A 20,323-nucleotide genomic window follows, 5' to 3' on the forward strand; every position below is an offset into this window, starting at 1 on the left:
GGGGCGCCGGCGGACGCTTCCGGCGGGGGTCAGGGTCCGGGAGTGGGGTGGTGGAGGGTCAGCGCTGTCGCCGCCGCCGCCATGGGGAAGTCGGATTTCCTCAGCCCTAAGGCCATCGCCAACCGCATCAAGTCCAAGGGGCTGCAGAAGCTGCGCTGGTACTGCCAGATGTGTCAGAAGCAGTGCCGCGATGAGGTAAGGCCGCCCCGGCGGTGGCCGGGCCTGCGGCCGGCGAGCGCGGCAGGCCTCGGTTTCTCGAGGGGGGCGATTCGTCCGTGCGGGGCCCTGAGGGGCTCCGACCCTCCTGGGAGGGAAGCCTCGTCCCCTTGAGCGGGGCCGTTCTTCTGGGGTACACAGGGGGGCACATATCCCCACGGTTGGCATCCTCAGTCCTCTTGTGGGGGCTCCGATCCCCCTTGTAAGCGTCCCCATGCCATTGAGGGGGACACGGAGGGGGTCCGGCCGCCCTTGTTGGGGTCCCCAATCCTCTTGGGGTGTCTGTGATCGCCTTAGGGTGTATGTGTTTTCATAAGCTTGTAGGGCTCCCCAGTTCCCCTGTGGGGGGGTACAGGGCTGGTCCAGATTCCCCTTGTAAGTGTCCATAGTCTCTTTGTGGGGGCTCTGATTTCATCTGTGGGGTACAGTCCTTCTAGGGAGCACACCGGCCTCACTTGCTGAGAGCACAGGGAGCCCTGACTCTCTTTAGGGGAGCATTGGAGAGGGCCCTTATTCTCCCTTCGGGGTCCCCAGTCTCTCTTGTATGGAACACAGTCCTCTTGGGGGCAGATTAGTGGGACTTGGAGGGTTCCCAATTGCTGTGGGTGGGGGATCCCAAGGGGATCTCCTATGGGAGAAGTCCTCGTCCACTTTGGAGAGAGTGTGTTGGACCTGATACATCTTTGGGGATGTTCAATCCCCTGCAGAATGACTGATCAGCCCAGGGTGAGAAGGAGCACAGGGTGCGCCCAAACCCCCTGGAAGGGTGATTCCTTCACACACACCTTGAGAGGTTGGTGGGGTTAAGAATTAGGTGGCTCCCATCTGCCTCAGAGGGGAGTAGAGAGTAGCCATGATTTCCCTTGGGGACAGGCTAGGTATGGCGACATGCCCAAGGGGTTGTACATCTGGAGCACTGTGAGGTTTCCTTTCATAGTATCATAGAAACTTACAATGGTTTGGATTGGAAGGGATCTTTAAAGGCCATCTAGACCAAACGTCCTGCAATGAGCAGGGACATCTTCAACTAGATCAGGTAGCTCAGAGCCTCGTCCAACCTGACCTTGAATGTTTCCAGGAATGGGGCATCTCCCACCGCTCTGGGCAACCTGGGCCAGGGTTTCACCACCCTCATTGTAAAAAATTTCTTATATCTAGTCTAAATCTTCTCTCTTTTAGTTCAAAACCATTACCCCTTGTCCTGTCGCAATGGGCCCTGCTAAAAAGTTTGTCCCCATCTTTCTTATAAACCACCTTTAGGTACCGAAAGGTCACAATAAGGTCTCCCTGGAGCCTTCTCTTCTCCAGGCTGAACACCCCTAACTCTCTCAGCCTGTCCTCACAGCAGAGGTGCTCCAGCACTCCGGTAATTTTTGTGTCCCTCCTCTGGACCCGCACCAACAAGTCTATATCTTTCCTGTATTGAGGACTCCTTCCTTCAGATTCTGCCTCAGTTTCTTCTCTTCTTCTCCTGTTATGAAGAGAAGCTTTTTCTCTGAAGCTTTCTCCTCTTCTTTTCACTTGTCTATTTACTTGGACCCAGAAGTCCGTGGGACGTGAGCGTCCTCTTCTTCCCGATTTCCACCAAAGCTGTGCTCCCAAAGTACCTCCACTTGCACTTACTGTGCTTTTAGTTTTCCATTCTCCATGAATAGCCTCTTTTAACGTGCCTTAGAGAAGTAAAGCATCCTGTGGATGTTTGTCTTGTTCTTCAGCTATTTCCGCCCCCCTCTCCCTTTCACCTGAGAAGCTCAAGTCTTGTTCTCTTCTCAGTGACTAGAAGCAAAAAAGGTTCACTGCATTGCAACCAGATCTTTTCGTGAGGGGGAACAGGGCTCCCATGGAATTAAATTTGCTGTAGATGTAATCATATTATGATATATTAGACAAAAGCAGGATGTGATCAAATGTCCTATGTCTGTGCTTTTTGGGGAGCTCTGATGACTTCAGTCCTGTGCCAGAGGTGGCCAAACTATCGCAGTCCACAGCTTGAGCACTGCCAGAACACCGTCTCCTCCTTACACACATCTAGTGTCAGTGTTTGGTCAGGTAGGAGCCAGCAAACGTTTCCAGTGCTCTCACACAAGCACCGGGATGGACCTGGGTGGTGCCACATCTGTCCCATTCCACAAGGAGCAAAGAGGACCACTGGAATGTCCTGTCTCGTAACCAGTTTCACAGTTTGTCATAAGACTCTTGGCCTTGGGATGAATTTTGTTTCTGGCTTGCCCAGTCAGGAGGAACAAACATCCCGTGTAGGCTATGGCTGAGTTAATGTGTTTTCTGTGGAGCCTTCAAGAAATTCCACTTATAAAACATTATTTTTAATACTCTTCAGCTGTGCGAGTGTTGCAAATTGAGACAAAGTATTTATTTTTATTTTATAGAATGGCTTCAAATGTCATTGCATGTCTGAGTCCCACCAGAGGCAATTGCTACTGGCTTCTGAAAATCCTCAGCAATTCATGGATTACTTTTCTGAGTAAGTTTGCTACGTTTTATATTTGCTGTATTAAAGACCCAGGTCTTCATTCCTGTATTACATCTGCACAGCCATACCTCTCCAGGCCCAATCGTGTTCCATTGAAAACACTTTATTCTGATACATTTTGGTATAATCTCTTTTTTTTAATGGCAATTTGGAAAAAAATTTAGGCGATGCCATATTTGAACACATTTAAGAAGTTTCAGGGGGCCGTGATGTTTAATCAAATTTGACAGTTTTATCCTGTGTCTGAGTCCCGTTTTAAGTTGCTCTGTGTTACAAAGTGTGTCACCTTTCTGCCCCAGCTACATGACTGCCACATGCAGAGTTACAAAGAGCTAAAAGAACCATTACAGAGAGATAACAAGTCAGGGGTGGGACTGATGTCCCATGGTGTCTCCCGGTCCTTTGTCCAGCTGACCTACATGACAGCTGGGTTGACTGGGGCTGTCTTCAACGCGAGCTTGAAGTGAGGCTTTATACTTGAGCCCGTGAATTAGCGGTGAGATGAGTGATCAGTCTACCCCATCTCCCACCGCTGCCCTTTGCCCTGCCCCGTGTTTTGTGTCAGTCAACCTGTGAAGATACCTGGTAACGAAATACCAGCAATTAGTGAGAAGTGTTGAGATTTTGTTCTTTCTGTTTTATCCCTTTGAAAGGGTATTATCCTTTTGAAGATTAAACTTGTCTGTACCGGCACCATATTGTGTTTCTTTGTGGATACATATCGCATTTAATGCTACTTTATTGAAAAAGGGAAATGAGTGTCTGAATTTCATCATGATCCGTTCAAAAGAATACTCATTTTTATACTGCAGATATTTCATTGTTAATGACAATACAAAATTGCTTTGTAATTAGTAAAGTTTTACTGAAATACTTTCTTTTTATCCCCCAAGGGAATTCCGAAATGATTTCCTAGAACTGCTCAGGAGGCGATTTGGTAAATATTTCACTGTTTCTTTGCTTGTTTGTTTTTAGTGTCTTTTATTAGTTCAGTGCAAGAAGTTTTCATTGCTTTCTCCTAGGTCCCATATTTATATTTAATAATAATAATAATTCTGTATTTCAGGAACAAAGAGAGTCCACAATAATATTGTGTACAATGAATATATCAGTCATCGAGAGCACATCCACATGAATGCCACGCAGTGGGAGACGCTGACTGATTTTACTAAATGGCTGGGGAGAGAAGGTAAATGTAGTTGCTCAGGGTTGGGAAGTTTTAAAATTATTGGGTAGTTGCATTGCTGATAAGTGGTCAGTAAACATTTATGTTAATTCTCCCGTTTACTTTTTCTTTCTTCTCCTCCCCTCCCATATATATATTTACAGATGTCCAAACGTATTTCTGTGCTAACCATTAGGAATTTGCTTATGAAAAAGCAAAAGTCTGAGATAAATGCGTCAGTTATGAACCTTTCCTTGTTTCATCTGTTGGTCTATATTTACTAGAGGTCTTACTAAATTCTAAATCAACTTCTAACAGTTGCCATTTAACAATTAAACACCATGATAGAGCATTTCTTAAGACTGCAGGATCCTTCCATATTTAAGGTGACAAGAACCGAGCAGTCGTTTTCATCCCTGGAAGTTTTGTGTTCAGTGGGAGGAAGAGAGATGAAATGGCACCGTGGTATGGCAGAAAGTTTACCTTGGCATGGATTGCCTGCGTCCTACAGGATACGTTCATGAGTCATGTAGTGTTTGAAAAGTCACTCTAGTGAGAGTTAGTAACAATAGCGTGGCGTAGTAAGGTTTCCTTTAGTATGATTTTGATATATTGTTTATATATGTTAGATTTCTTTTTTCTTCCTTGTTAAAACAGTGGGAAGGAAACATTTTCTTCAATAAGGAAAGTATTATAAAACAGTCTACTTTATTATGTACTCTGGCCTATTTCCAACTAGAACCAGCTAGCTGAAGGGCAGAAACAGATACTAAAGATAATTCAAAGTCAATTTTACCAGGCCAGTAAGGAGTACATTGTCTTTGGTAAAGTATTTGCATTGTTACAGTGAACAGGGACTGTGAAAATGATCTTGATATTTTCTTTATCCCTTGCTTGCTTCTGTGAGTATGAATCTTACTTTATCTTTCATTGACTTTTTAGGTCTTTGCAAGGTTGATGAGACTCCAAAAGGCTGGTATATTCAATATATTGATAGAGACCCAGAGACTATTCGCAGGCAGCAAGAGCAAGAGAGGAAGAAGAAACAGGACCTTGATGATGAAGAAAAAACTGCTAAATTCATTGAACAACAAGTCAGAAGAGGTTTGGAGGGGAAAGAACTGGTGAGGAAAATTGCACTTTATGTCAACCTTCAGCTCAAAACCTCTCTTGGTTAAGTTAATGGTTAATTTGATGATGCTGGAATCCTTGCCCTGGTATTTCCTTTGCAGTCGGCTAGAAGATGATGAGTAAGCTTCATGCCTCAGGTTACAAGCTCATCACCAGTTGAAACTGGGGAGCAGAGGGCATGTTTGGCTGCATTGCTATTCTTTCCTAAGCCACAAGGTATAGTATTCTCCCAGATACTTCTCATAGCAGCCTTGACTAACTGGCTTCTGCTGAAATTGCAACTTGTTACGTTTCCTTGACTAAACAACTTGCTAGTGGTTTTTACAGCTGATGAACATCAAGGTCCCCTATGGAATCACAGGTGCAATAAATAAATAAATAAATAACAGCAGAGTTTTCAGCCCCTTTTAGATTTGATGTGATTTTGAATCTACTAGATTTGTATCCTGTTGCTGGTGGTTTTTACAGCTGATGAACATCAAGGTCCTCCATGGAATCACAGTTTCAATCGATCAACCAATAAATAAAAGCAGAGTTTTCAGCCCCTTTTAAGATTTGTTGTGATTTTGAATCTACTAGATTTGTATCCTGTGTCCCTAGTGTCTGATCCGCACTATTTCAGACTTTGATTTAGACTGTCTTCTTCCCTACTTGAATCACCACATCAGTTCACTTACGTTCTGAATTTTCTGTTGCACAATTATCTTAGATTATAACCTGCTCTGGAGGAAAACTTGGAGTTACTTTGTATCTGGCTTGCTTTAGTACTAAAGGAGTAATAATTGCTGCTCTTCAAGTGATTAGTGATTCAAAAATCACTCTTGAATTTAGGAAGGGAGAGTAAACAATACAGTAACCAGCATGACGTGTCTTCATTTATGGTATTTCACAGCTTTTAGGGCTGCAAATAACAAGTACCTTGTATAGTGGGGACACTGAGATAAGTAACCAGGGGGGAGACATAGTTAAATCTGCATAGTGAAAAGTTTTATTTTGATAGTGCTGGTGTGGTATTTGGGATCTGTTTATTTGGCGTCATTCCATGACTTCCATACACGTTGTTGCCTGGGACTGGGACCTCCCATTTGATCCTGGGTATTGATAGGCACCATTTAAATGCTGTTGTAAACAATTATCTTTTTCTTAATTTAAAACTAATTGAAATTTAAATGGTGTGAGCCTTGGGTGCTAAAAATATGGAAAGATTCCAGAATTTCCTTCTTTGAGTTATCAGTCTGTCCAGAAACCAGTCTAACTGTGCTGGCTCAAATAGAGAAAACTGCTACAGCAGGGCCACTTTCCTTTCACGCTGGAATTGAGCAAGTTTAGACAGCATCTCTGCAGAGTGTGTTAATTAGAGAATTTTGCACAGGAGCCTGTAATGAGATAACAGTTTCAATTTATAATCTTCTTATGAATCAAGCCAGGTTGAATATTACAGTTACTTGTAATAATCTTGCGGTAGGCTGTAAAACTGAGCTAATCAATGATCACCAAAAAATGGTATGTTGGCTCAGTTTTCTGTTTGACTCTTGAAATGTGTTTTGTGTTTTGGCAGGAAAAGCCGGTCTATACTGAACTGAATAGAGAAAATGAAGAAGAAAAAGGTAACCAGATTTTTCTGTATGCAATTTTCTAGAACCTACTGAAGCTGATTTTGTGATGAAAACAAGATGAGCACTGAGGCCTGCTCGGTGCTTCATAAATTGCTTTGAGATCAATTATAAAGAGCACTGGAATATGGAAGTACAGAGTATTCCTCCTTATAATGTTTAAAGTAATTTATTTTAAAAGCTGAACCAAAATATAGATTAATGAATATGTTCAAATTTATGATCTTTTCAATTTACAGATTTTAAAAATTGTAACATCCTTCAATGCAGTTATATTTAAAGATAGAAATAGAGTAATGTCTTTTTATTTTTTAGTTACATTTAATTTAAACAAAGGAGCAAGTACTTCAATAGCAGCATCTTCCAAAACAAGGTGAGAAAAGAATTTAAGGGCAACCCTTACTGTTGCAATGACGATGGTATTTGTATGGGCAGGAAGATGTATCTTGTCCTAAAATATTTGGAGTCTATTATCTCATCCTGTCACGTTATTCAGGAGGGGATGCTGGGTGATTTCATGGTTCATCTTGTATTTAAAATGGATGAATGAATGTCTTAAATGTGTGCTGTGAGGAGATTTCTTGAATTCTCTAAGCTTCATGGCAGATGCCCATAAAGTAATAGGCAGTTATAGGTTGCTCTGGGAAGATACCGTTATGTGAGAGGGTGTCTAAGGAATCCAGTCAGCGTTTGAAGTGAATGCCATCTAGTCCCAGCTGCCTGCTATGAATGGGTACTCATGACTTGTTAATTTTGGTTCCTAAAAGGCTTGATTGCCTTGTCTAATTGGAGGTAATACTTTCTCTGACCATCATTTAAGAAGCTGAATCTCCCTGATGTAAATCTTTCTAAAGCTCGTGCATTTAATTGTCACCGTATAACCACGAGCAACGCAGGACAAAAGGGATCAATAATGCAAACAATACTGACTTATAGCAGTCTGTGAAACCATTTGATGAGCAGTACCTCTTTTCATGTGAGGCAATATTGTAATTAAATGTATTGCAGGTAAAACGAAAGCCTTCCTCTCATCACAAGCTCAGCTCTTAGATAAGGTATCTGATGGGAGATATGCCAGGCAGAAAATGAGACAATAAAGTAGTTCTTTGCAATAATAGATAAAGATTTCAGGCTTTGAGGAAAACTTGTAAATTATCCCAAAGCATTGATTTGTGCTTAAGAGGAGCCTGAAACTTAATTCAGGTGCTCACTTGAATAGTTTCAGTGAGGAATACTTAAGGTGCTTGCTAAAATTTGGTTGAATATGAAATCATATAACAAGTAGTCTAATTTTTACGTGGCATATAAGAGATGCTTGTAAACTTTGTAATGGTAGTGTAGAAGCAAAATTAGGATACCCACTTCATGGTAAAGTGACCGGACGGTGTTTATGTCACTGGATACAGGAATCACTTCAGAATCGTATGTGGCAACTGCTTCCGTGTGTCAGCCTAAAGGTGTGTTCTGCAGCTGTTGGCTGTTACTGAGGATCAGTTGAGTTCAACCTGATGTCCAGTCCTCCAGCGCAGCGTGCAGTAGGACTTCCTGGCGTCACACCTTCTATGCTCACGGCACACGCCACAGAAACCTGGCACTTGCATTTCCTGAGCAGGGTGCAGAAATAGGACCAGGAGATCGTAGGTGGTGGATGGTAGAGTTTTGAGGGCGTTTGGATATTGGTAGTTGGGTGCAGAGATGGAGCTGGAGCCTTGCTGAGAAGGGGAGTGAGAAAGGAGGTGTGCCTTTCCTTGAATGTCGGTGGGGCTCACATGAAGCTAGGAGTCACCACTGCCACTGCAGGCATGGCTTCCGATGTTCAGGATTCATGTAAGAATAATGCTCAGAACAGGAGGACCTGCCCTTGAGCAAACTGGGATTGCTTTTTTCCCTCAAGAACTTATATCCTCAAATCCCTGCTTAACTCACTCAGTGGACCAGTAAGATTAAAATTACTTCTAATTAAGGAGTGAGCAGAAGCTATGATCAAGGTCACTGACTGCTGTCCACAGTCCCACGAGTGTGCCAGTGTACAGTCCTGTCCACAGACTGGTCAGCCTCCATTGTACACAGTTACGGTATCCCCAGCCCTATAATCCCAAGGGAAATTCCTTCAAAACCTGCTTGCTTTGATGGTTAGGATCTTGTCTGTAATCTCCCGGGTAAATGTTGTCACAGCCAGTTGCTCTCGTGTTGGTGTGGGCATTTAACATAAATAGTTATTTTTCTCCCTGGTGTTTGCTTTCTCAGACAATGTATTTGTAGAGAACAGTTTCAGCCTCTCAGCCTTCACTGTGCCGCACAGGCAGGCTTCCGTGGTGCTGGCCTCATATCCCCATGCCCCTGATCCGCTGAATTTCCCTTGCATGTCCTTGTTCTGGTTTCAGCTAATTAATCTTGAGCTGGGGAGCCGATGGAATTTGTGCATGCTGCAAAGGAAACGTCACCATGGCTCATGCAAGGCAGTAATGCTTGTCTGTGTTGATGCTTCCTAGGATTGCATTTGACTCTTTCATGGCTGGTTCACACTGGTAGCTGTCAACTGCAATTATAGCCAGACCCCTTTCTGATTTTGTTGTTCTTAAACAGCTCCCAGTAGATAGAATGTAATCAGAGTAAACTTTTCCAAAGTGTGTGAGCTTGCATAATGTGCTGTTGAATTTTGTCTTTTTTTTTTTAAAACATGCTTTTCAAGATAAACCAGTCCCTTCTGTTGTCCAGTTCATTCTTGTGTCCTCCACATGGAATGGCACACCTGAACAGTGATGGTGGTCTCTCAGTCTTTGTCCCAGGGTCCTTAATAAATATGGTAAATAAGATTTGTTTTAGTATTGACACCCAGGAATCCCTTAGTAACCTCACAGCTAGATGCGTTTTCCTTCTTAGATGTAGGCACTGCAGTTGGTATGTTTTAATTATGTGTTACCCTTTATGAGATTTCATTTTAAGTACTTGCTATTGGATTTGTGATTTAATGTGCTTTTTCTTCCAGAACTCTTGCTATGGAGATTATCCAGTCTTCCTCTGAAATACAATTATTTGTCTCTCAATTTTGTTTCTACTGCCATTTCTGTATCTTCATTTCCATTATGTATCTTCCCTTTGCTAGTATATTGAACGTCCTCACCACAGGCAGAAGATGCAATTTGTTGTAAGACCATACTAATATTACCTTACTATCCACCTCATGGCAGCCTTCATCTTTCTGGATGAGAGAACACCTAAATATTTTTACTGCATTCAAATGTCTTTTATAAAAATGGCTGAACTCAGCCTGCCTTTAGGCAGTTCTCACTTTACCTACATGTTCCCTGATCCCTGAGACATAGCTTTTTGTGCTAATTGCTCTTTTCTTTCATAACTCATAGGCTGTTTGCCTATTTTGAATATGATTGTGAAGGTGGTGTTTATTTGCTGGCCGTGGAGCAGCCAGCCACATCTTTTCTGCAGATTCCCATGTATTTTTCCCCCCTCTGACAGATAGGTTAAGTATCTCTGTCTGGAAGGAGTTCTAGACGTCTACCATGTTTGAGAGTTGCTGTGTCCAGGTGCCTTCTCTAAAGCCACAAGTTTGTCCTTTCAAATTTGAAAACCTCATTTGCAGACCTGCTTTTCTCTTACCTATTGAACTCAAGTCCCTGATGAACTCTTTGCTTTTGCACTGGTGAACTGGTCATTAGGTTGTTTTCATTCTGCTGGACTGCTAGCAGCAAACATCAGTGGACATGGAGTTTACAGCTCGAGGAGATCAGTTCTAGCTGCCAAATGCAATCCTAGAGAAGGAGGTATGCAGGGTCTGGAAGGTGACTTGAACAACTGAAATTAAATAGATCAGCAGGCCTTTTTGCACAACCAGCTCTTCAAATGCATCTTGGGAGAGGAGACAATTTAAGGTCTGCTGTGAAAACACCATCTTGCTCTTCCAGCAGTGTCCTTGGACCAAATGCACTGAAGACAGTGGAAGGAGCAGTTAAAAGAAAAGAATCATCTCATAGCTCTGGTCAGTCCAAAGAGAAAAAGAAGAAATCTGCACTGGATGAGATTATGGAGGTAATAATCATAGAGGATCTGTGTCTTTATAACCCCATGCCTATGGCTATGTCCACTTTACCAGGGCATCCCTTTGAAGTCACGTCAGACCTTCAGTTCATGTGAAATTCAGACTTTTATCAGGCAAAATGATTCCACTTCCCCTATAAAACTGTTTTCTGCTGCTCATCTGTGCCTATTCCTCAGACGACTGAGATGTTGGAAGTAAAAGAATACAGATTTTGGAAGAGAAGAAAATGTTTAGAAACACTTGACAGAACCAAATATAAATCTCCATCATTTTATCATGGATTCCTGGATCTCATCAGTTTGATTTTTTTATGCAGCAAGCACACACTGACTTACCCTTATTTAGGGTTGGGTTTTTTTATTTCCCATTCGATGTGGGCCTGGAGAATTGATTCAGCTTTTCAAAGGCATGGGAAAGCTGCAGTGAAAGGAGGAAGTAAATGGTGATTATTTGTTGTTGTTCTGTAGCTTGAAGAGGAGAAGAAAAGAACATCTCGAAGAGACTACTGGTTGCAGCCCGTAAGTGTCTTAAAAAATTTTTATTATAGCACATACGAGCAATTCTACATCTCTAAAGCTGCTGTTGATTTGTGTAAATATCCAAAAGCAGATTCCAAACTAAATTCACTCTTATTTTCCAAGCTGCCAAATGTGAAATATTACAGTATCTAGGAGGAATTACTCTTCTGGTTGAGCATGATCTGCAGTCTGACGCATCGTATGCCTGATCTCAGATGGGGTGGAATTCTCTAATTAACGAGTTGGTACTGTGAGTCCCTACAGATCATGTTTAAATCATGATATTACTTACAGCCCTCTTCTTTCTACATAGCAGTTGATTTGCACAGAGATGTGGAAGTCAACGTCAGCCTTTGAGCTGCGAGACCTCATCTCAGCTTTTACGTATTGACTGGTCTTCTAGATGAAAAAGTCCTACCCTTGACCATTTGTGGGCTGTCCCATCATATCCTGAGTTCAAGTGTAAAAAAAAAAAAAGGTCTTGAGAGATACTACTTTGAGGCAATAATTTGAGGATAAAGACAAGTTCCTGAATGTTGAGTCTTTACTATTTTTTCTTGCTGTGCTGTTCAGTCTGTGGTTGGAGTCAGAGTGAGTGACCTGAATGTGCAATTAGTTTAAATTGTATAGTTGTTTGTATATTTTGGCACTTTATTTTTTTTTTTCCTCCTTTCATATCTTCCAGGAAATCGTTGTAAAAATTGTAACAAAAAAGCTCGGAGAGAAGTATCACAAGAAGAAGGCAGTTGTGAAGGTAAGGTGTGCAAATGGCTAGGTTTTTCTGGTATCACGTAGCTTCTGAAGTTCTGCTTCATTGTGCGAGTTGTTCATCCTTAAGTCAACACTGATAAGGGCTGAAACGTCACCTTAACTTTACTGGGCAGGGAGTGAATCTTTGAATCTGTTTAATTTTATTTACTCAGTGATTCTTTCTTAAGCACTGTTTTGTCCTGCATAGTTTGTCCCTATTAACACATCCATCGTGGAGAATAGCCACTTTGTCAATGTGATGTGACCAAGAGCAGTGCAGTTGCGCTTTAATCTCAGACTAGTCAGTTTTGCACTGATATTTAAGCTGCAGGCTGCCTTTGAACAAGATCCCATTTGCGTACAAAATCCTCAGGCTGTAAGCCTTCCTCTGTTGTTCGGAAATGCTTTCTTTTAGCCACTGCCAGTGAAGTGATGTATTAGGTAGTCCAAGGCTCAACAGTCTCTAGTAAGAGTGTCAAAGGTGACACTCAGGTGTGTTTTGAATGATCGACAAGAGTGTATAGATCTCAAAATCACAGCTTTTTTGATAGACATCTGAGTGGGTTTATGAGTTCCAATGGCTGTCTTCCATTGACCTCTGAATATGAGAGGTGGAACGTGGTTCATGCTGGGCACAAACATGATCAGTAACATTTTGCCTCATTGATTGGTGGCATTCCTGTTGTCATTATGTGGCTTCCAGCCCTTAGGGGGAAAGAAACCTCTAATTTACTCTTGATCTTTGAGAGAAGAGCTAAGCTAGCTGGCCCAAAGGTTGACAAAACCTTCAGACAAGGCTGAAGAAATTAGTGGTCATTTAGACCCGTCATGGATGTTCAAGAGGAGCCCTTTTAATCTAGCCGTAACTTCAGAGTGGGGCTGGGCAGCAGTTTGTGGAAGCTGGATGCCTTTAGGACAGCTCAGAAATCCTTGCTGCTTTTGAAAAAGCAGAAGTGCAGACTCACGGTCCTGAGTTTGTTAGTTTTGAAATGTAAATTTAGAGATTTTTTTTTTAATTTTTCTGATTGGCCTCTGCCTTTCACAACAGGAAGTGATTGACAAATATACAGCAGTTGTGAAGATGATTGATTCTGGAGACAAACTGAAGCTTGATCAGACGCATCTAGAAACTGTAATACCAGCACCAGGTATAGCTACTTTCTTTGTTTCTCAGCTTAGCTGTCACTGCAGAACTTACTTTTCAGTTCTCTTAAACTATAATTCATCCACTTGAGAGTACCGTAACAAGAGCCATCTTGCTCTTGAGACAGCGTTTTGTGAGCTACCCATATCATTTACCAAATATCCTCTCGTTACTTTCAAGGGAATTATAACATCGCTTCTGCTTTGAGTCTTCACAGTCCCTTCTTGTAAGAATTAGATTCTTTTCTGAGGAGACAGGAGTGCTTTAGGAATCAGTTCATTTGATGAGATGAGAGCATCTCTCTTCAGCTGCCAGGAAGCATCTCTGGGAGCCCTGCAGAGCCCTCGGTCATATTTAGCCTGTATCTTACCTCCAAAAGTCATACCTCAGATAGCTGTGGGCACTTGTCAAAGCTTACCTCATCTCTTGTTTGGTTCACTGGTGTTTCTTTGGCTGGTACACACCAATGTTTGTGTGTAGCATCTGCCCGGTATTTCAGGGAACGGTCGGGGTAGCAGTAGGCAGAACAATATCAGCGTAGAGGGAAACAGGATGCAGGATTTGGGGATTCACAGATTCTTCAACAGACCTGTGCCGCATTCTGCATTTCTGCAGCTGGTGAAGAGCTGGTTGATGGTGTCCGTGTGTGCTCTTTAGCATAACGGTACTTGAAGGTGAGCTCTGCCCATCCTTGCGCTAGGATTGATGTCCAGGGAATGGGATGTGGGAGAAACACCTTTGGCTTCTTTCCCTGCTGTAGTTTGGGTGGTTTCTGCCCACAGTATCAGCATAGCCTGGAGCAGTAAACGTAGGTGCACTTTGGAAGTGGGCAGGCTGTAAGGCAAAGCTGGTGCTGCTTTCTGGAGCTGCTGGGAGAAACCTTCTCTCCCTCAGCTGTCAGTGGAGTCGAACACAATTCCATCAAAAGAAGTTGGGAGCCCTGTTGTGTAACTGTTTTCCTATTTCTCGTTTTTCAGGCAAGAAAGTGATGGTGTTAAATGGTGGTTACAGGGGAAACGAAGGCATCTTGGAATCTATCAACGAAAAGCGATTTTCAGCGACAATAATCATCGACTCTGTAAGTATCAAACACTGCAAGATCTTGTTTGTGTAGAGCGCTTTCCATCCGTGTATTGGAGAACTTTCACAAAGAAAGATGGTGCCATTAATCCTGTCTTACAGGTGGGATTTATGGTGTGCAAATTGCTGTGGTCACCTCCCCCCTATTCCCAACCAGTAGGAAAACAGCCATGTATTCCACATTGCAGACTAATGCTCTGCTATTTGCCTTTAAAAAGATGCCAGGCTGCTGTATTTAGCAAGTTTTGAACTTGAAAGAGACTTGCAAAATGTTTCGTATGTTTATTTTGAGTGTAGCTGTTGTTGTACTATTTTGTGGGAAGATAAAAAAATGTGAAATATGCAAGGAGGTGAATTTTCTCCTGCCCCTTCCAGACTGAACGTGGGGTTTTATGTGCATATTTGTTGTCTTGTTCATGGGTAACAATTATGGTAGGGTTTTTTTTGAGGGGAGGGTGGCTTTTTTTTTTTTTTAAATATCACCTTTTTCTGTGCTAAAATTAGGTCATGTCAGCATGTCTGTGTGGCTACTTCTTTGTTCTCTGCAAAACCAATCTTTAAACTCATTGATATAGCAGAGAGGATGTTGGTTCAAAGTCAGATTTCATAAACACAGCTTGCAGGAGAGAGACCCAGTTAGGATCCTGTGCAAAGAAGGGCTGCAGAAACTCGGCCCATGCTGGATTCTGGAGAATTTGCGTGAGAAGCGACTGTGCAGGTGTCCTAACCAGGCAGAAGGAGCTTTGGTTGGAGCTAAGGATCATGATCGCATTGGTCTTGGAAAGCGAGGATAGTTTTTCTCTAGTTTCTGATGCTTGTAGGTGTTAAGATTCCTGCATGAACTCTGAGTCTATAAATTAAAATGGGTGAAACTACTTCTGGAAACCAGTGAAGTCTGTGAGCATTTTTGTATTGATTGTAGGGTGAACAGGATTTTTATATATAAGAAGTTTGTATTCAAAATTACATCTTGTACTACTTACAAATTCACAGTGAATTAATTCAAAACAGCTGCTTTTCTTCGCCCCAAAACTGCAAGGACTTGAACTAACACAAAAAGTGTCCTGAAAGTTCTGGGACGGTGTTGAGGCCCCTGTCACATCCTCTGGTCAGATTGAAAATAATGAAACAGAGAACATTGTGTCATGAATAAATCCCAAACCTGCAGTTTTTGGATACGTTCTGCTATGCATCCTCCCCCGTACAGCCTCCAGCGTGCAGTTATATGTGGCTTTTGGACAGAGCACTTAAACGGAAAAGTGGTCGCTTTTAGTGTGTGCAGCACTGAGTAAAAGTGCTAATGCCTGTACTTTCCAGTGTTAGTCACTTTGGTTGTCCTTCTTGAAAATTGTCTAAATGTGGCAAGATTTCATACAGCCCCTTTAGTTATCTTACTTTAAGCTCCATATTGGGAATTCAACAAACAAGTTTATATTGTGACCTTATTTCTTCTATGGTTATATTCTCCAGGGACCTCTAAAAGGACGCCGAGTTGAAGATATCCAGTATGAAGACATTTCCAAACTCGCCTGAGGCACTAATCGTGGATCAGAGATTTTGGTTCCCCAGAACATCTTTTTGGCACCTTGCAGGCAGGCACGAGACTCTACCATGTCAGGGTTCTAACTGCGTGTGTATGTATTTATAATGTATATAGAAATGAACCACAAGCAAACTGGATTTATTTAAAGGTCACTGTTTGTTACATAAAGTGTTTGTGGAAATCTTACCAGTGGAAATATTTCATCTGATTCTGTGTCAAAGTTATGTTATAATATTTGGTTCAATTTCCTTTTGTAAAATATAGCAGATAGCTGCAAGATGGAGTATTTTATTTACTGAAGAATGTTAGGAGTTCTGTAAGAGCGAGAATTACCCACAAATAGCTGCTTGAGGCAGGCAGCGTGTGTCGGAGCCAGTGGAGTTTAAACAGCACACTTCTCAATCCGCAGCCAAAATTGAGTTCTGGCGGCAGGAACAAGGGAAGGGATTAGGAGAATAGCAGTAAGGTAACAGTGCTGCAAGGGATTATTTTCCTGTATTTTTCGAAGAATGGTCTGGTTTATTCAGTGCTGTCACCAACTTATTTTTGGTTAGCACATCAGCGACAGTAGAATCCAAGTCATCACTCCTCCATCATCGTGTTTGTCAGGGTTCCTAATAGTACTATTATGCAATTTGTCTTCATACGGACTCCAAGGTGGATGTTAACTGGTGGGGTTTTTAGGATGCCAGCTGAAGTGTGCACAGATACGAATTGGTGATTGCTGGTTTGGTTTTCTGGAGCCTTTTCCTTTGTTCATGCTTCCATTTTAGTTCTGTACATGAGTAAGATTACTCATGCTAAATGATGTAACATTACTTTTTTATTTAAAAAAAAAGTCACATTTTGTACAATGTTTAATTTCTAAGGCAGTTCTGGAATAAACATTAACCTTTCTTAGGTCAGTGTATTTCTTACCAGCTTTTAAAACACGTAAGGCGTCTGTTGGTTTACATCCACCAAAGAGCCCAGTAAAGTGCCCTGCTGGTGCACTGCCTTGTTTGTGTAAAAACAAGGCTGCAAGTTGTCCCAGGCAAAATAGAAATCGGCCCCTGATGGTCCAGCCTGTCCCTGCAGAGGTTGTGTGTCTCTGGAACCGATAGCCCCCGGCCCTTCAGAGGAGATCTCAGCTGAGGGCTGAAAAGGGCCTGATGCTCTCAGGTATGTTGCAGTTTAAAAGTTCAAGGTCACTAGAGGCAAAAGTCACTGTTCCTTGTCCCTTTCCTTGCCTCAAAGGTTCACTGTCTTGTTGATTTGTGGTTTCCAGGGGACCCCTGCAGGAAAACGGAAAGACTGCAGAGGTTTAGTGAAACAGCTGCTGTCTGGAGTAGCCTGAAATAACCTCACGCAGGATGTCAAGCGGCTTTCCAGGGATCCCGCCGTAAACGCAAGGCAGAGTCAAGGCAGACTGAATAGTCAAGCAGCGACGCGCTATCTAAAGAATGGGGAAGTATGAGGAAGGGAACTGGAGGCAGGAGACAGGCTTGTCTGTAAATCCAGGCTCTTTGTGCAACCTGGGTGGTGTAGACAGCTCTGCCCTTTCCCAAAGAACAGGTACTGAGGGAGCAGGGGTATGTGGGAGAGTAACGAGGGTAAGTGAAGGAACGTAACAGCTTCTGTATCACTGAAAATAATTACACTTAACGTTCTGGAGTCTGAAAAAAAATAGAGTGAATGTAGTAGACATGTTAAGTTAAAAATGGTGTGGAGAAGACCAGAAAATGATTATTCACTGCTTGTATTCACATACGAGGTGGGAAACAGACACTGGAATTACTGATTCGGGGGTTTAAAAACACACGTGACAGGTTTTCCCCCCACCAAGAGCCTAGTTGAACTGGGGAACTCGCTGCAGCAGGATGTGGTGGAGGCCAAAGCCAATAAATGAGCTCAAAGAAACGGTGAATGGCTTGAAGGGAAGTTGCTTACGCTTCCGAGAGTTACTTTGAGGAGACACTTAAAACACATTGATCTCACTCCTGGCACCGTGGCTGCAGGAAAGATCGTGTACCAGCCTTTAGTTCCTAAGTGACGGAAACTAGAGTTGAGAATGGCAAGTAGATTTCTTGAGTCCTCTGCCTAGATTAGGGCTGCTGAGAAGAATCTGGCCAACATTTTTTTCTAAGGTTGCCAAAAAGCAGAGTTTTAAATTTGGCTCTAGGTACATGTATATTTGTTTCACTACTGATGTCATTCATTGCCGAATACACCATCTTTTGGGAGCTAATCTCATTGGAAGGGAAGTTTTTAGTACTGACGGTGATTTCTATGTAATCTGAATGTTTCCTGCTTTCCCAGATTTGTATCTGTGTGTGAACTCCGCTGTGATGTTTAAATTTTCACCAAAAAATAAGCTAGAGGTTGTCTTAAGATTCATGTAAATTAATTTTCCTGCAATATGGCAGCATCACTTATTTCAAGGACATTCCGCACCACTGCTTAGCCCATCCTTAAAGACTGGAGACTCCTCATTGCAGAGCCCATGTTCCTTTTCTGTTACATTTCCTTTACATCTAATGCACGTCCTCCTTTTTGCCCAGTCCCGCAGTGTATGAACTAACATTTTCCCAGCAATTTGAAAAAGCAAAGGTGTAGGCATTAAATCTGGTCGTGTGTGTCACCCACGCTGCAGGAGCCACAATGCTGTTACGAGTCTACTGTGAAATGTGTATTACAAAGTAGTTGACATTTTTAACGGAGTTTACTATGCAATAAATCAGACACGGCAAGAGGAAGATACCTACTACAACCCAGCATGTCACTTTATTCCACATTTCATTTTTTTAATGGAAAAGGGAGTTACATTGCTTTGAAATGCTGATCGTTTATAAAGCAAATTGTGGTGAAGTCACCTTTGCTTGATCTGGCTCGATAGGCTGACAGCTACTGTTTGGAAGAGCTGTTTGGGCGTGAAGGAGCAGATAAGAAAATTTTGTAATAAACAGGTTTCGTGTTGGAGCATTCAGGGTTTCTTCAAAAAGCTGTACAGATGAGGGACGAGGTAATCTTTGTAGTGGCCATCTATGAAACCTTTCCCGCTGTTGTGCACAAACCAGCACTGCACATCGGTCCCGAGCACGCGGTCCGTCCTGTAGTCCTTCTGCAAGCCCCTGCGAGGAAGAGGACACCCAAAATGAGGGTCACGACACGACAAGTAGACAAGAAGACATCGATAATCCTGCTTATTCGTGGCGCTGCTCTGCCAAAGTGGTGAGATATGTGTCTTCCACCAGCAGAGAGTGGAAACAACCACAAAATGCAGGGAATTTTACAGTTCTATGGCCTCGTGCGTCCTTTCATGGGAGTCCCAGGCACTTTTTCACGGCCTGTCCAAGCTCAGATGCTGGGCAGCTCTAAGGACAGAATAGTTCTTCCACAAATATGGAAGAACCCAACTTGTCCCAGGTTTTGCCAACTCCTAAAACCAGATTTGGATTTTTTTCCCCAAGATCCTTGAGAGTGAATAAGCCTGCAGTCATTGAAATCATTAAAAAAAAGTCAGATTTAGAAAGAGAGCAATAAAGCGCATTATTCCTACCTGGTAACGGTGAGCTTGTTGCCTTTTACTTCCATGGTGGCTTGTGGTTTCTCTGGAGCTTGCCCAGGTCTTTGGTGGTGGATATACACTTCTGGTTCAGATGCAAACTGACCTGATCAAAGAGAGGTTTAAAGCTCTTTGCACATCCTAACCTTTGAGGCTTTCATCTAAGCTGCTGCTGGGCACTTTTTGGAAAACCAAACTAGCTGCAGCAGGCAAACCGTGCCTGCGTGGATCACAGGGCACCGTGTCACCAGCGCTATCGGATCACCCACACTGGGAGAGTAAAAAGCTCTGCTTTCGAGCCAGCCAACTTCTAAGAAAGCAGACGGGAGCTGTGAAGAGTATTTGGGAAAACAACCTCCGCTGCTCAGGATTCCCACATCTTAAAAGGCGCCTTGGGTGGGTCCAGGGTGCGGAGGGCTGATTTTCCCTTGTTTTTATTTCGGACCATTGCCAGAAAAGGGCTGTCCTTCAGGGGAGAGCTGTGTTACAAATGTTTGCACAGAAGCCTTCCCAGAAAGAAGGTTTGGGAGGTTCATTTCAGCCTTTTTATTTTCAACCAGCGGCAGATTAGCCAGGACAGGAAAGCCCTGTCACAGTGTCACCAAGTCCTGTGAGCTGTTTTGAAAACACCCTCCCCAGCTGGGAGAAGGAGTAATCTCGTGGTCCGTGGTGTTCTACACTGTTCTTGGGGCTTCCAGGGCATTACAGGAATCTTCCCCACTTGAATAATTTTCACACCTTTCCCATCAGGACATAGACACCAACAAATTCACTCAAGGCTCTGGGAAAAACCCTTCCTAGTGCCCCACCATTCCCACCGCCCGACCTGCAGCCTTACCTATCAGCCCGTGGGCTTCAGGAGAGAGCTGGTTTTCAGGGGGAATGTAGATTCCCAGGAAGTCAACATTAACTGGGTGATTCTTCCACACGCGGTGCAGCAAAACCATGAAGGACATCTCCTCACCCACGGTGATCGTAACGTTACTTTCTTTCTTCACGGATATGAGAAGCCTAGCAGAGATGAACCAAAGGAAGGGCTCAGTCCAGCTGCCCACACATAAGCTCTCAGGC

The 20,323-nt window shown here is 42.9% G+C and overlaps 2 protein-coding genes across 3 annotated transcripts in view; one reads left to right on the forward strand and one right to left on the reverse strand.

Moving 5' to 3' along the window:
* The first annotated feature begins 8 nt into the window (after nucleotides 1-8).
* KIN (Kin17 DNA and RNA binding protein) lies at nucleotides 9-16,613 on the forward strand. Of its 2 annotated transcripts, none has more exons than XM_063323660.1 (13): nucleotides 9-195; nucleotides 2,604-2,698; nucleotides 3,601-3,644; nucleotides 3,774-3,896; nucleotides 4,815-4,996; nucleotides 6,562-6,610; nucleotides 6,932-6,989; nucleotides 10,543-10,663; nucleotides 11,141-11,191; nucleotides 11,877-11,945; nucleotides 12,990-13,089; nucleotides 14,063-14,163; nucleotides 15,636-16,613. In XM_063323660.1, the coding sequence occupies exons 1-13, from the start codon at nucleotides 82-84 to the stop codon at nucleotides 15,696-15,698; spliced, it is 1,170 nt and encodes a 389-aa protein (XP_063179730.1). In that variant the 5' UTR covers nucleotides 9-81; the 3' UTR covers nucleotides 15,699-16,613. The 2 variants fall into 2 exon arrangements, with proteins under 2 accessions (XP_063179730.1, XP_063179729.1); XM_063323659.1 differs by having other exon boundaries at nucleotides 10-195; nucleotides 10,540-10,663.
* Nucleotides 16,614-18,445: 1,832 nt separating this feature from the next.
* Nucleotides 18,446-20,323, reverse strand: part of ITIH2 (inter-alpha-trypsin inhibitor heavy chain 2) — a 33,000-nt gene continuing 31,122 nt past the window's right edge. Inside the window, exons 19-21 of the mRNA XM_063323655.1 lie at nucleotides 20,091-20,263; nucleotides 19,247-19,358; nucleotides 18,446-18,818 (exon numbers count right to left, since the gene is read on the reverse strand). Coding sequence (XP_063179725.1) covers nucleotides 18,671-18,818; nucleotides 19,247-19,358; nucleotides 20,091-20,263 — 433 coding nt within the window. The 3' untranslated portion in view covers nucleotides 18,446-18,670. The remainder of the gene's footprint in view (nucleotides 18,819-19,246; nucleotides 19,359-20,090; nucleotides 20,264-20,323) is intronic.

This window comes from Chroicocephalus ridibundus, chromosome 1 (assembly GCF_963924245.1).
Source record: "Chroicocephalus ridibundus chromosome 1, bChrRid1.1, whole genome shotgun sequence".
NCBI classification, from domain to species: Eukaryota; Metazoa; Chordata; class Aves; order Charadriiformes; family Laridae; genus Chroicocephalus; species Chroicocephalus ridibundus.